The sequence below is a fragment of the Vespa crabro genome, chromosome 21, assembly GCF_910589235.1.
Source record: "Vespa crabro chromosome 21, iyVesCrab1.2, whole genome shotgun sequence".
NCBI classification, from domain to species: Eukaryota; Metazoa; Arthropoda; class Insecta; order Hymenoptera; family Vespidae; genus Vespa; species Vespa crabro.
The window spans coordinates 356,657-375,655 of NC_060975.1; the positions used below are offsets into that span (position 1 = coordinate 356,657).

Genomic DNA, 18,999 nt, shown 5'->3' on the forward strand with positions numbered 1-18,999 from the left:
GTTCTATCCTTTTTACATACGCGGACTCTTTGTCGCGAAGAAAAAGAGATAGAGGTAGAATGAAAGAAAGAGAGACAGAAAAAGAAAGAAAAAAAGAAAGAAAGAAAGAAAGAAAGAGAGACAGAGAGAGAGAGAGAAAGTGAGATAAGAGAGAAAGACAGCGCGAACATGCCCATGCAAAGGGACACAAACGTAACCTCACATCTCGCATGGGACATACTGGGCAGACTCGGCACTTCGTCGTCCTCGGATGGATTGCTGACCCTTTGTTGCTGACCACTCAGAAAGGTCGTCGAGTCGACCATCGTGTACGAGCCGTGTCCCAAGCTGGCGAGTTCGACGGTAGTTTCTTGCTTGACAGCAACGATTCCACCCCCGCTCAGCGAACCACCACTACCGCCACCACCGCCGCTGCCACCACCGCCACCGCCACCACCACCACCACCACCGCCACCACCACCACCACTACCACCACCGTTACCACCACCTCCAGCGCTACCAACCGTTCCACCGGCAGCAGCAGTGCCGCCGGCACCTCCTCCGTTACTACCACTACCAGCACCACCACCACCACCAGCACCACCACCACTACCGGCACTACCAGCGTTGCTACCACCGTTACCACCTCCACCCCCACCCCCACCGCCGCTGCTGCCTCCTCCTCCTCCTCCTCCGCCTCCTCCTCCTCCTCCTCCGCCGCTGCCGCCGCCGCTACTGCCGCTGCCTCCACCAGCACTGCTGCCACCGCCTGTGCTGCTTCCGGTTGTCGAGGCAGACAGCGACTTTCCTGGTGCGCCGAAAAGTCAAAGTTCACGGCTTCAGGCCTCCAGCCTTTACGAGCACGAGGCAAGGGTGACCAGGAAACGCGCTCGATATCACCCTATCTTTTCTCTTTTCCTTTTCATTATCGTCATCGTCGTAGCGCGCTTTCTCGTCTCTCGTATTCCCGAGATCACCCTTGCGAGAACGAATCCTTAACCAAAGGATTCGTGGGATCGAAACGCGATTATAAGCAGGCACGCGGTACCGGAAGGAGTTCGCTCGTTATATTTATTGTTAGTCACATAGTTTATGAACTTAGTCGCGTCTTCCTGCCGGCACTGCGGAACGGTGACGCGTCGTTCGACGACGAGTGTGCGTGTTAGTTTCGATCAATTAGCGTTAATGGCGGCGAAATAAAGAGTGGGCAGTTGGAAGGAACGGTAGAAGAGGACCAGGAAAGAGAAAAAGAAAGAGAGAAAGATAAAGATAAAGACAGAGATAGAAAGTGATGTATATATATATATATATATATACATATATATATATGTACATATATATATATCTATATATACATATATATATACACACACACACACACATATATATATATATAAAGAGAGAGAGAGAGAGAGAGAGAGAGAGAGAGAGAGAGAGAGAGAGAGAGAGAAAGCAACGAGAAGTAAATATAGAAGGCTTACCGGTGGTGACCACACTGGGAAGTACTCCGGTTGCCGTAACCGCGGAGGGTGTGTCTGGTGCGACGGTGTCCGCCACTTGCGTCTGCGTCGGCCTAGGGTCGTAGGCCGTCGTACTGTCGACGTAATCGGCGCTCAGCTCGTAATTCGTCATCGCTTGATGATTGTAATAACCGGAACCACCCGTACCGGGTCCGGGCGAAGCGTACTCGCTCCCACCGTACGGGTACCTATCCATTGCGAAAAGATTAAGTCGATGAGAAGAGCCGAGATCGAGCCGTTTCCTTTTATTCCTTCGTTCGAGATAGACAGCGGAGAGCTCGGTTACGCTTCTATCTTTAGACGAGAAAATAGGTACTGACCCGCCGTTGTAAGGGTGGTGCTGATCCGAACTGCTGGGCGTTTGATGCTCGAACACACTGCTATCGGGAGCCGTTTCAGAGGCCGCTCTCATTTGTGCCCTATGAAACCTGACCTCATCCTCGACCTTCTCCCGCTGCTTCTTTGACATACGCCCGAATTTAACGGCTGAAAGGAAGAATGTTACTGCCGGTTAGAAAAGGAGCGCTACGTATCTCCGCGTATTTTCGAGATTCAAAGGCCGAAGGAAGTATTGAATGGGGAGAACGAAGAAATGTGTAGAGAAGAAATCCTAAAGAGGTGAATTTTAATGATTCGAATGTCTAACGAACGAACATATATTTTGAGAAAATAGAGAAACGAAAAGCGAGAACCCTATATAGGAGGTTGGTTTATTTCGTTATTACTGGCCAAATCACGATAACAACGAACGAAATTCCGATCGAAATTCCCTAGAGGAGGAATTGCTTCTCCCCGGAGAGTTTTCAAGGTCTTTGACCTTGTCGTCTCGCTCGACTCCATGGAGTAAGCCACGCGCTTACTCCACTTAGGAAATCTGGGAAACTCGAGCGTAAAATAGGTACGGACGTCGTATCGAGAGGTCGATCGAGATTGCAGCACGTGACTTTTGCCCCACTCTTTCCCGCGAAAGGGGAGGAGAGCAGGAGAACGCGGAAGCTCTCGTCTCTTCGTACCCACCCGCTCGTTAATGACGACGTCATGCATACAGAGGGAGATACGTACGTCATAGGAAGATTCGATAGACTTTGCGTGAAAACGTTTATGCTCGTGGATTATGTTTTAAAAATATATTCGAACTTTGCGAGGTCGTTCCACTTGAATCTGTGCTTGGACTTCCTGTCCGTCTATTGTCCGGTTGTTGCACGATTGTTTTATCGAAAGAAAAGAAATAACGTAGAGAGCAACTTAACGTCGATCGCGTCGAGACGAATCCTATTTTTATCCTCGCCGAATCCGTTCCTAGACCGAACCAAAATGAAAGTTTGCAATGTTTTTCGGTCGACGCTATCTTACTACGCGATATTACTGTCAACGAACGACTAGAAGGATAGAGAATCTATACTATCGTCGATATGGTTCAGCGCGTACCGATTTACGAGCGTGCCAAGAGCGATTTACGATCGGAAAGGAAAGAAAAACAAGAAAAATACAAGTGGAAAGAAAAGAAAAGAAAAGAAAAAAAAAAAAAGGAAAAAGATCGTCTAGTTTGCGAGTCTGGCCACGGTCGAGTGCAAAGGAGAGGTCCGTTCGAATCGTGAGCGCGGACGGTCACGCGTTTTGCATGCACGCATGTACGCACGCATGTACGCACGCATTGGGAGTGAGGGTGTACTCTGGGTGGGGATAGAAGAGGGGAAAACGTTACACGCGACGTCAGTCGCCCAGCTGAACCGCTATCGGGATCGTGTACACGCGCGTTGGATGGACGAGGAAGGCGAGAGAAGAGCGACGAGGACGGAGCGACGAAGGGTGATCGACCGAACGCGAAGACCAACAGAGAGAGAGAGAGAGAGAGAGAGAGAGAGAGAGAGAGAGAGAGAGAGAGAGAGAGAGAGAGAGAAGAGAGTAGCGAGGGTGGGAGCAAGACAGAGATGACAACAGGAAGAGTATGCGCCGCCAGCACACGATGCACTTTCTGCTTTGCTCTCACACGTGTGCGTATACACATGTACGTACGTATACGGCGATGTACACGAGAAGACGATGGACTCGGCTCTCTTATCGTGGAACGCAAATAAGCCTCGTAAGACGAAGGAGGAGGAGGAGGGGGGAGGAGGAGCAGTTTATGCGATTACTACTACCGTATCGAATCCAAGAGCGAGTTTATCCGTACGATATGTGCAAGATCGACGTGACGAACGAGACGTAAGTTAATTACGATCCGATCGTTCGTAAATATGTTCCTACGTTTAACGGACGATAGGCTAACGTTATTACCATTGTACTTGCGTATACACGTATATTCATTGGGATAAAAATGCTCCATCGAAAGAGGAAATACGATACACACGTTGCGTGGATTCGAAATAGAATTTTATTGCATCCACTCGCGAGGAAAAGGAAATGGTGGTATTAGGGTGGGCGTAGTTATTACATTGTAGACTCGCTTAGACGATCGTATATCTATTTTTTATAGCGACGTTTCGATATATATATTGTTCTTGTCTTTCGTCTCGTTGGCACTACACCCAAGTTTTTTCGATCGCGATATTAACTCGGCCGACAGGGAATAATGAACTTCTGTTCGACTATGTTGTATGTTTTTTCTTTTAAAAAATACAAACTCACATACGTCCTATCAATATACCTATGGGGCTCTATACGTTGATGTATTTTTAGAGAAAGCAACGGAGTCGCGATTCAAAAGACCAAATATGCGTGTAGTCACGATCAAGGAGACCGACGATGCATCTTCGCGCGTTGAACGATCTTAAGACGATCAAGGACAGGGTGGCCTACTTAAGAGAAACTCCTCCACAGCTAGGTGAACGGCATATCTAATCCAGGAATATATCCACAAAGGAAATCCAGCGCGACGTGTCACTTTCATAGTCTGCTAAGCACCGCAATCTTACTTCCTCTTTCGGATATGCGCGCGCGCGCGCGCGTGTCTACGCACGCACGCATCCACGCACGCATACGAAATATCTTTAGTCGGAGTAGCGTAGTTAACGTGCTTAAGACAGCTCGTAGCACACACGCTTCGATAAGGTACAGCGTGGTAAGAAGGAGGGAAGAGGAAGGTTGTGGTCGGTGAGACGCATTCGTGAAGGGGAAAGAGGGGATGCACGGTCTCTGATAAAGGGTCGTATACCCCGAGAGAGGCACACGCGTGTCCGTTACGATCCCCGTGTATCGGATTCGAGAGCCATGGACGTGCTTCTGTTAATGCGATACCAGTATTAACTTTTAATTACGTTTCGCGTAAATGCGTCGATCTCTCGCGAGTATGTCGCTTTCCAATAAAATCTCGATCCGATATAATACTACCCTGTTTATGTATATTTTTGGGAAGAAAAATCAAAAGAAATTAGCGTTACAATTCTTTCCATTACATTATATATACATAGATTTCGACTAATAAATCCTAGGACCTATAAACGTTGTGTTTCCTACGAAAATGGAAAATGATCGAAGCTGTCGAGGAGGAGACGGGAAAAGGTTGTAAGCGTTTTAAGAAGCAGCCCGAATCGAACTAGGAAGAGACAAATGAAAATGGCTAAAGTTACAAGTGGTAGTTGAACGACCCGAACGAGAAAGATATGGACTAGAAGTTGCAAGGGAAAATCCTTTAAAACTGATGCGAAATTGCTTCTTTCCTTGGGGAGGGCTCTCTTCCTCCCCCTCCCTCCATGCGGTGGGCACTTATCGTGATTTATTGCATTGCTTTTAAACGTTTTATCAAGGTCAACGAGAAGTTATTACGACGAAGTTGCAATCGAAGGAGGGTCGACGAGAGTTTTCTAGCGTTTTTCCATAAGTACAGACAGCTACTACTCACCATCTCTGGACATGCCGAGGCGTAGGCACTTTTGCAAACGGCAATACTGGCACCGGTTTCTGTTTACACGGTCGACCACGCAGTTTTTGTTCCGCGGACATTGGTAGTTGACGACGGACGATTGGGACCGCCTGAAGAAACCTTTGCAACCCTCGCAGGTGATTACACCGTAATGAACGCCGCTGCTCTTGTCGCCGCACACCTTGCACGGGATTATCTCGATCTGGGCTGAAATTAAAAAAAAAAAAAAAAAAAAAAAAAAAAGAGAGAAAAAAAAAAAGAAAAAAAAAGGGAAAAAGAAAAAGAAAAAGAGAGATCTTTTTAATTCACACGTGCGATTACAGTAAGTAAAAAAGTATCGAAGGATAAAGATGAAATTGTGATATATATGTTTGTGCGATATCGACGTTATCGACGTTATCGAAAAGATCTCGATCTATCGATCGTCATCGCAATACCTCGTATCGAATTAACGTGCAGTTTACGATCGTCCGCGGTATTATTCGCAGGGCTCGTAGGTTGAGTCGGGCCAGTTCTCTGTCTGGTATCTTCCCGTGGCTGCGGGCTTGTACTGTCCGCGCCCCAAGTCGATCCACCGAATACCGAAAGACTTCCCTCCATTGACAAAAATGATCGTCCTCTCCTCTATCATTTACGACTCGTCATCTGGCAATGAGCTCTGCCTCGTCATTGTTCTTCCTCGACAACGTCTTGCGTCCTAGCGCCTCCGTGATCATCGGAGGATTATGCGCGCGCGCGATCTCTTTTTTTCTTCTCGCCGATGTTTCTCTTTCCTCGACGTTCGCGTTAAGCGAGTTCGACTTTGAACTCGTTGCACGATACCACGGGAATATACGTCTAGACGTTGGCCCTTTCGAGGACCTCGGAATTTGAACTCGACGTTGACATTCAATCGATCCTACGTTTTACACCATCACGGACCACTCTTGCCACTATATCTAACGATAGATAGAACAACAGAGAGACAGAGAGAGAGAGAGAGAGAGAGAGAGAGAGAGAGAGAGAGCGCTAGCTGGAGAGACGAAAAGACGTAGAAGAATGAAAAGTCGATGGGAGGGAAAAAAATAATGCGTTGGCTGCAGCAATGTTCCTCGCCGATCTCTATTTTCGTTCGGAGCTTCGTCGTGATGCTGCTTGGCTCAATATCGTTATATGAGTGCATTAAGCCGATGCAAGAAGAGAGGGGGGAGGGGGGAAGCGACGTCACGCACACGCACACGCACCGTACGGACGTGCGCACAAGCGTACATTCACGCGTTTAATACGTTAGGTATATACGTGGAAAGAGATGCACGGAAGCGACGAAGAGATTCGGTGTGCCCTATGTCTCTCCTATATCGCGTTGCCTGCCTCTCTCTCTCTCTCTCTCCCTCTATCTGTTTTTCTCTCTCGTTCCCTCTCGCGCGAGTCCGACAACTCTAGCGCCACGAGTAGCGTCGAGGCGCTTGCACCATACGGTCGAACATTACATAACCGAGAACGATGAACCCAGAGTACAGTCACCCGGCACGCTCGCATCTTCGACGTGCGTCATGCCTTGCCCCGGCTAGAGAGTGCAACGCGCCGGCTACTATACACCCGGAACTCCCGAAATCAAAACGAAAGATTTATCTCTTAGCTTTTCCTTCTCGTTTCTTCTTCGTCTCTATCGTCTAAGTATGACTACGGTCGGCTACGAGCCATTGCCAACGTTGGAATCGTTCCTTACGTTTCACCGTGTACTCGAGCAGATGGACCAGGAGATAGCAGAGATGATCGTTAAACGAGCGTGGACTATCGCTAGAGCACGTGCTTGGATAGTAGTAGTCACTTATATTTTTTAGAAAGACAGAGAGAGGTGGGGAGGGTGGGGGCGGGGTGGAGAGCAAAAAGACTTTGAGAACAACGAGGACGCTATCTTCGTTCAAGCTCGAAAAAAGATAGAAACAGAGCGATACTTCGTAACGGCGTAGGACGATCTAAGAAGGTACTTTGGAGTAACGACGACACTGGACGACGACAACCAAGAGATATATCCGCTCGTAGGAGAAGCTGGAGATCTCGGAGAGATCGCGCACGGTGAAATACCGGTTTATATTGTCATAGTCGAAGACGATGGTAGGAGGTTATGTTCGTTCTTCGCCATGTTCTTCGAAGAAAATGTCCAATTTCATATATATATATATGTGTGTGTGTGTGTATATATATATATATATATATATACAGAAATATAAGTGTATATATGGAAATATGTGTGTATATAGATATAACTATTCAGGCACTTATCAGTTTTATGAAAAAGAGAAGAGAAATAGATAAGATTACGCAATTTTGGAAGAAGTAGAAACTTGAAAGAAAAAGTTTGGCCGGATTATAAACGCGATCTCGGGCGTTCGAGTCAACGAGAAAGAGTCGAAACACACACAGTCGACTTGTTTCCGATAGCTCGACCGCCACGAGCGGTCGCGCGTGTCGCGCAAGCGCCGATACAGCGCGCGATCAAGAAAATACACGCGCGCGCGCGCGACCACTAATATCACTAACGAATAGTAACGCACGAGTTTTTCAATCTGGAGCCTTTCCAAAGTCAAATTTGTTCGTTTTCTTTTGTTTTTTTTTGTCGGCACTCCTCGCACGTAAACACCAACATGCGCGCACTCGACGCTCTCTTCCGGCTAACTCGCGAGTTTGTCCCTTCGATGTTCTCTTTCGATTGATACGATGAGAAGAAGAAGGAAGAATAAGAAGAAAGAGACAAGGAGGTGTGTGCGACTTGATCGCGTATGGAGAAAGGGCAATGCGAGAGACGGAAGAAAGATAAATAGAAAGGCACGAACGTTGGCGACTACGACGACGACGACGACGACGACGACACGACGACGACGACGACACACTCGCGACACGATTCCTTTCTCCGCGAAAAATTTCGAGAGGTTGGCGCGTGCACTCGCGCGATGTACGATATATTATGTACGTAGTATGTATATTAGTATATTAGACACTATCAAGGAAACGTTCTTTCTTCGTGTATTCTACGGCCGGAAAAACTCGCGGAAAGTCCACGACTGCCGCGTGAATATATTTCGGGGTTCGACGAGCTTCGAGCGAGAGTATGCGTGTCTTCTTGTACGTACGCGTGCAAGAGAGGACAGAGAGCGAGAGAGAGAGAGAGCGAGAGCGAGAGCGAGAGAGAGAGAGAGAAACAGAGAGAGATGGAGGTGTTTTTCGGGGACCGGCGTAGAGCGGGCTGGCATCTCACAATATGTCAGAACTCCCCGCTGCCCCTCAGGCCGCTGCCCCACCGACGCCAAGGCAGGTCACTGAACTGTGCGCGCCTCCGCCGATGATGGCCGAGTGCTGCCTCACCCTTCGCTCCCCCCTCCACCCTCCGTCCCTCATCCCTCCGACCCTCCCGCAACAGTCGTTCTCGACGCACCGTCACTCTTACACCCCTCCCTCACCAATCCCTCCTCCTACCCTCTGCCAGCACTCGCGCACAGCGCGCACTCGGTAATCGAGCACCCCACTTCTCTTCTTTGGTTACAAACCGAACTTCTCCCGAACACCGTCGAACTTTACCGAGAGCATACCGACTCTTAACGAAGAAGCACGAAGAATCGTGCCACCGAATACGAACTCGCGAGGCGCGCGCTTTCTGATCGTCTCGCGGCCTACTACCACTCGCTGCTTCTGCTCCTGCTTCTGCCGTTGCTCCTACGACACGCGTTAACTTTATTAACGCGGCTGGTTAAGGGCAACGCCAGGGGCCGAATGCACGAGAGCGTATCGTGTTTCCTTCGTGAACGAACGTACCATTTATAAGGGGACACTACGAGTTCACGGATGTGTCTCGGCTTTTAGCTGCATTTCCATTTCTTTTTTCCTCTTTTCTTTCTAAATCCACTTGGATACGCGCGCGCTAGAGAGATAGAGAAGAGAATGATGACGGGGGGAGAGAGATTATCCTCGCTAGAATTTTTTTCGCATCGAGGGAGAATCAAGGAATAGAATATTTGAATTTTGGTATCAAGATACATCGCGCTTTGGTCTACTCTTGGGATAGAAGGAGTATGATTCGTAAAAAATTGCAGTGATCACGGAGCGTGTAAGATCAGACTGTATCTCGATACGTCGAAAACGATATAGACGAGAAAAGTCTTATAAACGTACGTAAAGGGTATTTTTAACGATTCGATGCTCGCGATTATTTGTAAGCGCTCTAAAGAAAAGCATAGCTCTCTCTTTTCTTTTTATCTCGTGTCATCCTTCGTCCGATAATATCGATTATCAGTGTAGTTATCTGTGCGACCTGTTTCTCGAAGACACGATTAAACGACGATTAAGATTAAAAACGAAGACTTCCCTTTTCTTTCTCTTAGAAAAAGAAAAGTCGCATCTCAGAGAGAAAAGAAAATAAAAGAAAAGAGAACTTTTCTTTCTCTCCAGAGTTGTTTTATGTCCTTCTTTTTTCTTCATCTTCTCCGTTCTCTCGCCCACGAAAATACTCGTGGTATTACGCATGCGACGATAACACGCGCATAGGAGAGCGCAAAATGATCGTTTATATTTTACGAGTACAAATTCGAGCGCATCGTACGCTTTTCCCGCTGACGTCATTATCTCGTATCGTCTTGGTGCATCGAGATTTCCCCTCTCCCTTCCTTCCCCCTTCCACTCTACTACTATTCTCTCAAGCTCTCGTCGATCGCACGCACGTTCTTCGGAATGGTAAACCCCACCCTTTCGGTGCAACTTTGTTGCTCTGTCCTTGCATAGATCGCCAAGTTTTCCTCCCTTCCCCATCTCTCTCTCTCTCTCTCTCTCTCTCCCTCTCTCTCTCTTTCCATCGTTGCCTCGCGCACATAGCTCTCTCTTTCTCTCTCTCTCGTATATATTTTCCTCTTATTTCAGCGGGCGGACCGTCCTCGGTAGCAGCCACGGAGACGTTTTCTTTCTCTCGGACACGCGTGTATACTCCCCACCCTTCGTTCCTCGAGAAGCATTCTTCTTCTCTCCTTCCCGATTCGCTCGACCCTCCCTCTCTCTTATCTCTCTCTTTCTCTGTCCCTATCTCTATATCTATCTCTATCTTTCTCTTTCGACGAATCTCTCCTCGTCATTGTTTCTTCATTCGTTTCCTCGCTCGCTCGCTCGCTCGCTCGTTCGTTCGTTCGTTCGTTCGTTCGTCGTTCGTCGTTCGTTCGTCGTTCGTTCGTTCGCTCACTGTCGTTTCTCGAGTTCTCTCTCCCCTCCATTTCCCCCGGCCGCCCTCTTTCCCCTTCGGCCTTCCTCTATGGTACACGGTAACCGTCGTGTCCCTTTCGCTCCTTCTCTCATTTATTGCATAACCGTGCACGAGGTTGCCAACCTGCGCCGCGTAATACTCTATAAATACGTTTCGCAAATAAATAATCGCACGACGATATGTCCCCCTTGCGATTGCAGTTCATCGTCGACACAACCCAAACGTATGTACGACGATGCTAAAGACCATCTCTCTCTCTCTTTCTCTTTTTTCTTTGGAATTCGTCGGAGAGATAGCGGACCGATGGATGGATAGATAGAGTAAATAAAAGAGAGAGAGAGAGAGAGAGAGAGAGAGAGAGAGAGAGAGAGAGAGATAGGGAGCGAAGGGAAAGAAAGCATCGACGCTAACGAGCTCGTTGCGTGGAAACGACCGTTGAAAGATAAGGTCGCTCCGAGATTGGAATGCGGTCTTACGTAGTAACGCGTAATTCGTTTAGGTAGTTGGAAAAAATGTCGATTTTTAAGTGTCCCTAGGCCGAGGCATAATATATAGGAAATGTGACAAACATGGATTTCTTTTGATTCCGATCGGTTCCGTTTCATATTTAACGTGAATTATCTATACGATTCTGGCACACTATATCTGGTGGTTAGAGAATACATTAAAGTAAGTAAGGATCGATCGAGACGGACGAGAACCATCGCAGTGTCATATTAGAATGGATATTTTAAGAATAATTATGAAAGACACGTCGTTCTTTGCTCGTAGAATTAAAAAATAGGGCTCAGAGATTTTAATTGCTCTCAGATTAATTGCATCTTACATTATTTATGTAATTAACGGTACTCGTTCATAGCACGCTTTCTTTTTTCTCGTATATTTTCCTATTTTCAGGATCGATGCTTTCCGACCTCGCCTCGGTACTCTTGCCGCTTGTCTCAAAGTTTCTTCCTCTTTTCAAAGTTTCTTGTCCGACCGAAATGACGGCGTAATCGCTGAGGTCGTCGGTACGCCGCATCGACGCAGCTAACTTCCCGCAAGAACTTTAACTACCACGAATGCGCGTAATGCCAAAGAACGTCGTGCAAATTTAACTTTGCGGATTTAAATCCCGCGATAACGAAGACATTGGCCTTGGTTCTCGAGAATCAAAATGTATTTCGTCAATTGATTTTCTTTGCGTTACATATTGTTAATAGCGGTAACTGATCCTAGTTTTTTTACCCGGCAAGTAACGAGTTTAGAAGCTCGAAGGAGATGAAGAAAATCAAAGTGTTTGTTCCCTTGCGACTTCTCTTTCCGGTCTCTTTCTCTTTCCGGCTTCGTCCGACCGTTTACGTAATATCTCACTTTTTCTCTTCCTGCGGCGGCAACGAATGTAGGTCAAAGACCGGTAGAAATTGATCGGTGCGAAGATGGATCATTTTTTGATTTCTTCGATCTAACGATCGAACGATCTCGACGAGGGGATTATATCTCGTTCGTGTATTAAAAAGAAAAGAAAAAAGAAAAAAAAAAAAAGAAAAAAGAAAAGAAAAGAAAAACAAGACTTGTCGTTCCTTGGTAGGTTAAAGAGAGTAGGTATAGTCAGCGAGCTTCGCGAGTATGCGGATTGAAATTACAGAAAGACGACGTCGACGCACCCCTAACGATCGAAGCGCGCCGCGTGTATTTATAGCCAGCAGTTGCGTAATGGGGAAGAAATATGGGGCGAGTGAATAATAGATTCCGACGGAACCCTTTTCGCGGAGAAGGCGAAAGGATCTCTTTTTCTTCTTTTTTCTCCTTTTTTTCCTTTTTTTCTCTCTTTTTTCTTTTTCTTTTTTGTCGCAAGTAAAGATCTCGCATCCTAGTAAAGAGTAAATCGAAAAAGATCGACGAAAAGGACGGAGATAGGATCGTCGTCCTCCTTCCACGCTTTTGCGCGTCCGATGCGGACGAGAGAGTTGGGTCTGTTGGATGAAAGAGTGGATGAGAAAGAGGATGAAAGAGGATGAAAGAGGCGTCGAGGAGTTAGGGTTGCTAGGGTGGGGAAGCTTTTATCCCGGTGAACGAAGAGCGAATCGCGAGTGGAGCTTACGTAACACAGGGTCGTAGAGACGTCGCGGGCAAAGATGCAAAACGGCGTTAAAGGCACGTCATCGTAGAGTGTGCAACTGCGAAGGAGTTTTGCTCGAGCGTGGCAGACAGGAATGACCGTTACAGTTTCCTTAAGCGAAACCCTCACAATGTGCTAATACTTGCGACATCTGAGGGTAAGCCTGCCTACACTCCACCTATTCCTCTCCCACCTTCTTCGTCCTCTTCGTTCTTCTCATCGATAGCTTCGGTCTTAGCCGATCGAACGATCGATGCCAAGATCGTTAGGCATTCGAAAGGATTTTTCAAATTGGGCCGCGTGCGACGCGAATAGCACGAAAAGGTCCCGCCAAGAGGAGGGAGCCACCTTTTTCGAGAAACGTGGGCGCGCGCGCGCGCGATAGAGAGAGAGAGAGAGAGGTTGAGAGAGTGCTCCGAAGAGATTGAGAGGGTTGGTGGAGAAGCTTCGAGGAGAAGAGTCTCCGACGTGACAAAAAATAGGATTTTCTTTTCGTCAACAGAGCAAAGGAAAAGTCGCGAGAATGAAAAAGCACCCCCTTAGACAGTGGTCTCGCGTGCGAAAAGTCAACGTTTTTCCGGCGGTCAATACGAGGAGGGATCGTGCGAGAAAGAGAGAGAAGTTAGCGGCAAGCTGGTGCCGGAAGGTTAGTAACTTGGTCGGACGGTGAACGACCGAGGGAGTTTGGTGCGCCTGCGCCAGGACGCCGCTGACGCCGCTGACCCAGATGCGCGCAACGTGATTGCCGTTCGGCAGTCCTCGCCGATTCTCGTCGACCCTCGGGGACTCTCGTGGTCGCCTCGCGGTTGACCCACATCGCTCGCCACTCGCGCCACTCGCTTCGTGCGCGTCGCTTCGTACACGAGCGCGCGCGCGCGCGCGATCCTTCTCTCCTCTCCACGCCTTTATCTTTTTCTACTTTTTCTCCTCCTTCTCCTCCTCCCACTTCTTCTTCTTCTTCTTCCTCCTCCTCCTCCTCCTCCTCCTCCTCCTCTTCTTATACCCTGCTGCTGCTGCTGCTGCTGCTGCTGCTGCCGCAGTTGCTGCTTCTTCCTTCTCCTCTTTTCTTTGATCTTTCAACGAGGTTTACAAAGACCTCGCGCGCGCGCGCTAACGCTGCAACGCTATCTTCTTAAAATCGTTTAACCCTTTATAATGCCATGTAACTTTGTATTTTGCAAGGCTTACTTCATTTTCTCGCTACGACGTTAATCATCGGTTAACATCCGAGTACGTCCATAAAGGTATAAATTATAGTTGGACGAGTCTTAAAGAATTAAGATGTATCATTTTGGAATGATTGAAATAGGGTACGTTCGACGATTCTGGCGATCGGTTGAAAGAAAACCAGTTTGAAAGTTGCAATAGATAGATATATAAGTAGGTAGGTAGGTAGGTAGGTAGGTAGGTAGGTAGGTAGGTAGGTAGGTAGGTAGATAGGTAGGTACCATTGGACATTCCGAGACTCGCGTATACCGGCACAAGCAGCATGACGCACGAGCATTGTTTATGTTTAACCGAGCCATACGCGGAGGACGACAGGTGCACCTGCGAACACGTAATGGCAATTTCGTTCTCTTCTTACGTGCTTTTTTTTTTTATTGGAAAAGAACCTTCATCGAATTATCGGTCAACGCCGTCCGGATAATCGTCCACATCGACGTGTTAACGGCATAGTATAGATAGGTACCCCGGTCACGGATGACCGCGGTGTGTCGTAGTAAACGTTTAACGGTCGTGTTAAAATTACTCATTAAAATCGCAATAACGTCAAGCGTGTTATCGTCATCGTCGATACTTGATCATAACCGGGATAACAAAGATAACTCTCGGTTTTGTCTTTCGTTTCGAAGGGATTGTTTCGTAGCAATTAGAATTTTCCTCTTGCGGAGTCGCATAATAATCGTCGCATTTAGTCTACCGGTAAGGGAAATCGATTCGCATATTAGACCGTGTCGAACGCCGTGTTTATCTCGATCGATGTGATAAAAACGATATTTCTCGATGGAGTGTGAAATTTCCGCGAACGAATCGAATCGTACATTGGAAAGCGTCACTCTATCGCCGGTTGTTTTAGCCAAGAACACAAGTTCGACGGGGGGATTTTTTCCGGATTTCTTCGAAAAAGACAAGAAAGTATAACAAGAGATTTCCGAGAGGATACTCTTGAGCGTTCATCTTCTCGAGAGCATTTCGTAACGCGCTTTGCAAGAAGGGAACAGTATAATTTTCTCGATCTATTATCGCTCGTTAATAGTAGATGGTTTGTGTACTTTGGAGAGCTTTCGAATCATCGAAAAGCGTCATGTTATATTGCGTTGACGAAACTCTGTCTCCCTATCTCTCGACACGCGTACTTGATCGACGCGACTATCCTTGAGGAACAATGCACGCACGCACGCACGCACGCACGCAAACCACGCGTGGTGAAATTTAGAAAGCACGCCCGCATCGATGCGACGACCACGTGCATTTCGTTCGTACGCTCCTCGCGCAGGCATACATTTAAATCGAATATTCGATAATACCTACATAAATGCATACGTACAGGTCATCGATGATTTTCTTTTTCTTTCTTCTTTTTTTTTTTTTCTTTTTATTTTTTTCTCTTCCTTGAGCAACAGGCACATAAGTAAGGTATGTACGTTTGAAAATCGGTAGAGTTAATTATTCTTATGTTAATAATCCTGTTAGTGGCATTTAAATCGCCGGCCGTCTTCTTAATCCTTAATCTGATTCTCGTATCGCACGAAGCGAACTTTAATCCCGAAGAGAGATTCGATCAATGAAACGAATTCGAGTCGCGAGACCGAATGGAAGAGGCTTTAAATATAAAATTAGAGTAAAGCTAATGCGATTGAGCATATAAATATCGAGTGGCCGTAGCAATATAAACGTCGTTACATTCTCTCTCTCTCTCTCTCCCTCCCTCCCCTCTCCCACTCGAGACGGAATCGCGATGCCGCAAAACCAGTAGATATCTTTCTTTAACCTTTTTCTTTCTCTCTATCGTTTGACTTAGATCGTAAAGCTGAATAATAATCTCCGATTGAAGGTAGACGCCGTGGCGAATGTTTTATCAATAATTTATACGTCTCTCGGATCGCATCGTGGAAGGATCGATAAAATCGTAAGAGCAAGGAAAAGCCTCGATGAAAAATTCTACATCGATTATATCGAGGAGCGCCATCGATTTCTCTCTCCCGTGGGTTAAAACGTTAGAAAATTCATATCAACGTCGCCGTTGGACGCGAATCGAACGATCGATTGTGACCGATTATTATTACCGGAAACCGATAAGTTTGCGAAAATACGACGTGTGCTCGTCCACCGTGATGTGTCCTATCCACTTCCTGGTATATATATATATATATACACGCACATATATATTCGAAAGGTCTCTAACGAAACGTCGGCTCGTTTCGTCGAAGAACGATCGATCGATCGAGAAGCACGTCTCTCGTCTGCGACATCCTATCGATGTCGAATCCTGCTCGGTCATTCTTTAATGCGAAGATATAAATGCACATCTGTAGGGCTGCCACGGTGTGCTAGAGCTTACGAGTGCTTATTTAGAACGTTCGATGAACTATGCCCGGTGTATCGCGCTTATGTATCTATGTAGATGAGCGTGTCGTAGTTATTTCGAAAAATGTTTTAACAGAAAAAACTCGATTGGAAACACCTGTCGATCTTTTTCTTTTTCGAGAATTATCGTCGTCAACGGGTAACGATTCATATCCACCTATCGGTCTAGATATTATCCTCGAAGGAAAAAACAAACGGAAGGTCACGAAAAGGTGTCTAAAACTTGGCACTTGTTTCGCCACATGGATGATCATTCGTAAGTTCTTTATCGGTGTATCCTTTTCTTCTTTATCTTCGTCGTCTACCGAGCACACGAAGAATAATGGATCTTCCATTTTCGAGCAATATTTTGCGCAATACCTAAGAAGCGCTTCCGACTGCTTCGTTCGCTATTATACGTTCTCTTATCTTTGCGGGACGGGGAAAATGGTGGTTATATTCGTCATCGACGGCTCAAATATTTCGCAAGAAATCGCTATCGTCGAATCATACGAAATTGACGAAGAATCTCGATCCCATGAAAGATCCCACGGATTATATATATATATATATATATATATATATATATATATATATATACACGCGCGCGCACATTTCTTTCTCTCTCTCTCTCTCTCTCTCTGTTCGTGTCGCAGTCCCTTGGCCAATTTCTTATTCCGTGCACGTTCTTGTACGCAATAACGTAAACTCCTGTGCCCCTTTGAAATCATCGTCCAAGCGGCACGCCGCATAGCATACGTTTGTACTTACGATGGCTATGAAAAGCTGATCCCATAAACGGTTCTCGAAATCTCTCTTTGAATCATCGCGAAAAATATATTTTTCAAAATTTCTTCATTCTTTAGGGTTACGTCAACGAGATGCTAACATTTTTATATACCCATGATCGTAATTATTGCATTACCCTTTATATATATATATATGATATATTTGGAATTTTCTTATGACGCCGCATGAAGCGTCACGAACATCGAGAAAAATGCTTCGGATTCCTTCTCGTTGGCTTCGACGCCGTCCTCCTCCTCCTTCTTCGTCTTCTCTTTCCCTTTCTACATATTTAATTACGTGGCTCTCGTTTTATACCCTCGCGTACTAGTTTTTCTTTGCCTATAGTACGAACGTCGTAGGTCGCATGATAAACTTTCAGATGGAAGCATAACGCGATCATCGATTATGATAGAACATAAAGAAAGGAAAAAAAAAAGAAAATAAAAAAAAAATAAAAAAAAAAAATAAAAAAATAAAAAAAAAGAAAGAGAAGATTATAGAAACTCGTAGGATATCGTAATGATTCTAATCGTCTTTATAGCCGATATAGTTAATATCGTGTTGGCTGAGTCTCGCAAAAGTCGTGCGATCGTGCGAGTAGGATCGCACGTGAAGTATAGCGTCGTTAGAGATTACGCGACGGGCGATATAACATCGAGCTCGTCGCTCGCTCCTTCGCTCACTCGCCTACGACTTTTCTCACGTATCTGACGCTCACATACCTAGTCCACCTACGCTTCGCACGCGACTGCTATCCCTCTCTTTCTCTTTCTTTTATATTTTATTGTATCGGGAAAAAAGTGTATGCGAAAGAGAAAAGGAGGTCCCCCTTCGACGAGTACAGCCGTTCGAACAAACTTTTCTTATTATCTTACCGACGACGGTGGCCGTGTGTGTCGTAACGTTTCACGTAACGACACATCGGCAATTTAGCATCGTGCCTGTAATTTGTTACGGTCAAGAACCGCACGCTAATCCGTACGCGCATACACTTTGCGAGTGCTGCCGCTTCGCCAATCCGTGTAACGAGTCTCGCTTGCTTCTTCTCTCTCTCTCTCTCTCTCTCTCTCTCTCTCTCTCTCTCTTTCTCTGCCTTTTTCTCCTTCTTTTTTATTATCTCCCTCTTTTTTTCCTTTTCGTTCACGGTCGATTCCATCGACGGAGTCGCGAACATAACTAACGAAGCGTATGACACGCCACATCCATGAGAAGTTTGCTGGCTGGTTGGTTTGTTAGTTATGCGATACGTTCGAACTTTCAGATAAATATCCTTTTTTGCCCGTTTCAAAGTCTTGATTCTTTTCGGAGAGAAAAACTTAACTTCCGGTAAGGAACGTGAAAGTAGAGTAGTTTTTCGTAAGATTTATTTTCATGAGAAAATATATCATTTTGTTTTAAACAATGAAATCTCTTTTAATCTTAATTCTAATTCATTTTTCGATTCTCGAAAGATTCAGGAAGCTCCTTGTTACAAGGAGGATACGGCAAAGCCCCTTTTTCGATCGATAAATCATCCCGGCTTCTTCAAATCGGAATTACGTCACTACGACTGCTCCACATTCTCATCTCTCTCTCTCTCTCTCTCTCTCTCTCTCTCTCTCTCTCTCTCTCTCTCTCTCTCTCTTTCTTTCTCTCTTGTATTAATAATAATATTGAGTAACGCGTAACGCGCCGTGCTCGGTGAGATAACGCTCGGCAGGCATTGACTCTCCTCTCGGAGAACCGATAGAAGGAAGTCGTCTCGGTGCGACGTTCTAGTAAAAGTTTGACTCGCGGGTGAAAGCAAAGCCGTGCGCGCCGTGCCGCGCGGCTTTTATTGATTCTCTCGAAATAGACCGATTCCAGCTCGCATCGTAGAATTAGCGAGGACGAGTCGGACGAACGCGTTTCGCATCTACTTCTTGCTTAAAAGAACCTCTCTACGAATGATTCTATGCCGTTTAATATATTTCTTCTT

The 18,999-nt window shown here is 46.2% G+C and overlaps 1 protein-coding gene across 11 annotated transcripts in view; it reads right to left on the reverse strand.

The window, feature by feature from the left end:
* LOC124431366 (probable nuclear hormone receptor HR3) overlaps window positions 1-18,999 on the reverse strand; it is a 109,904-nt gene that overhangs the window by 9,320 nt on the left and 81,585 nt on the right. For 4 of the 11 annotated variants that reach the window (XM_046979207.1, XM_046979208.1, XM_046979205.1 and 1 more), the window contains 4 exons: window positions 5,341-5,568; window positions 1,820-1,985; window positions 1,461-1,687; window positions 203-787 (listed from right to left, as the gene is read on the reverse strand). In XM_046979207.1, coding sequence (XP_046835163.1) covers window positions 203-787; window positions 1,461-1,687; window positions 1,820-1,985; window positions 5,341-5,568 — 1,206 coding nt within the window. Of the gene's footprint in view, window positions 1-202; window positions 788-1,460; window positions 1,688-1,819; window positions 1,986-5,340; window positions 5,569-5,798; window positions 8,733-18,999 lie in introns of those variants that run through there. The other 7 variants (XM_046979201.1, XM_046979203.1, XM_046979202.1 and 4 more) reach the window with 4 other exon arrangements.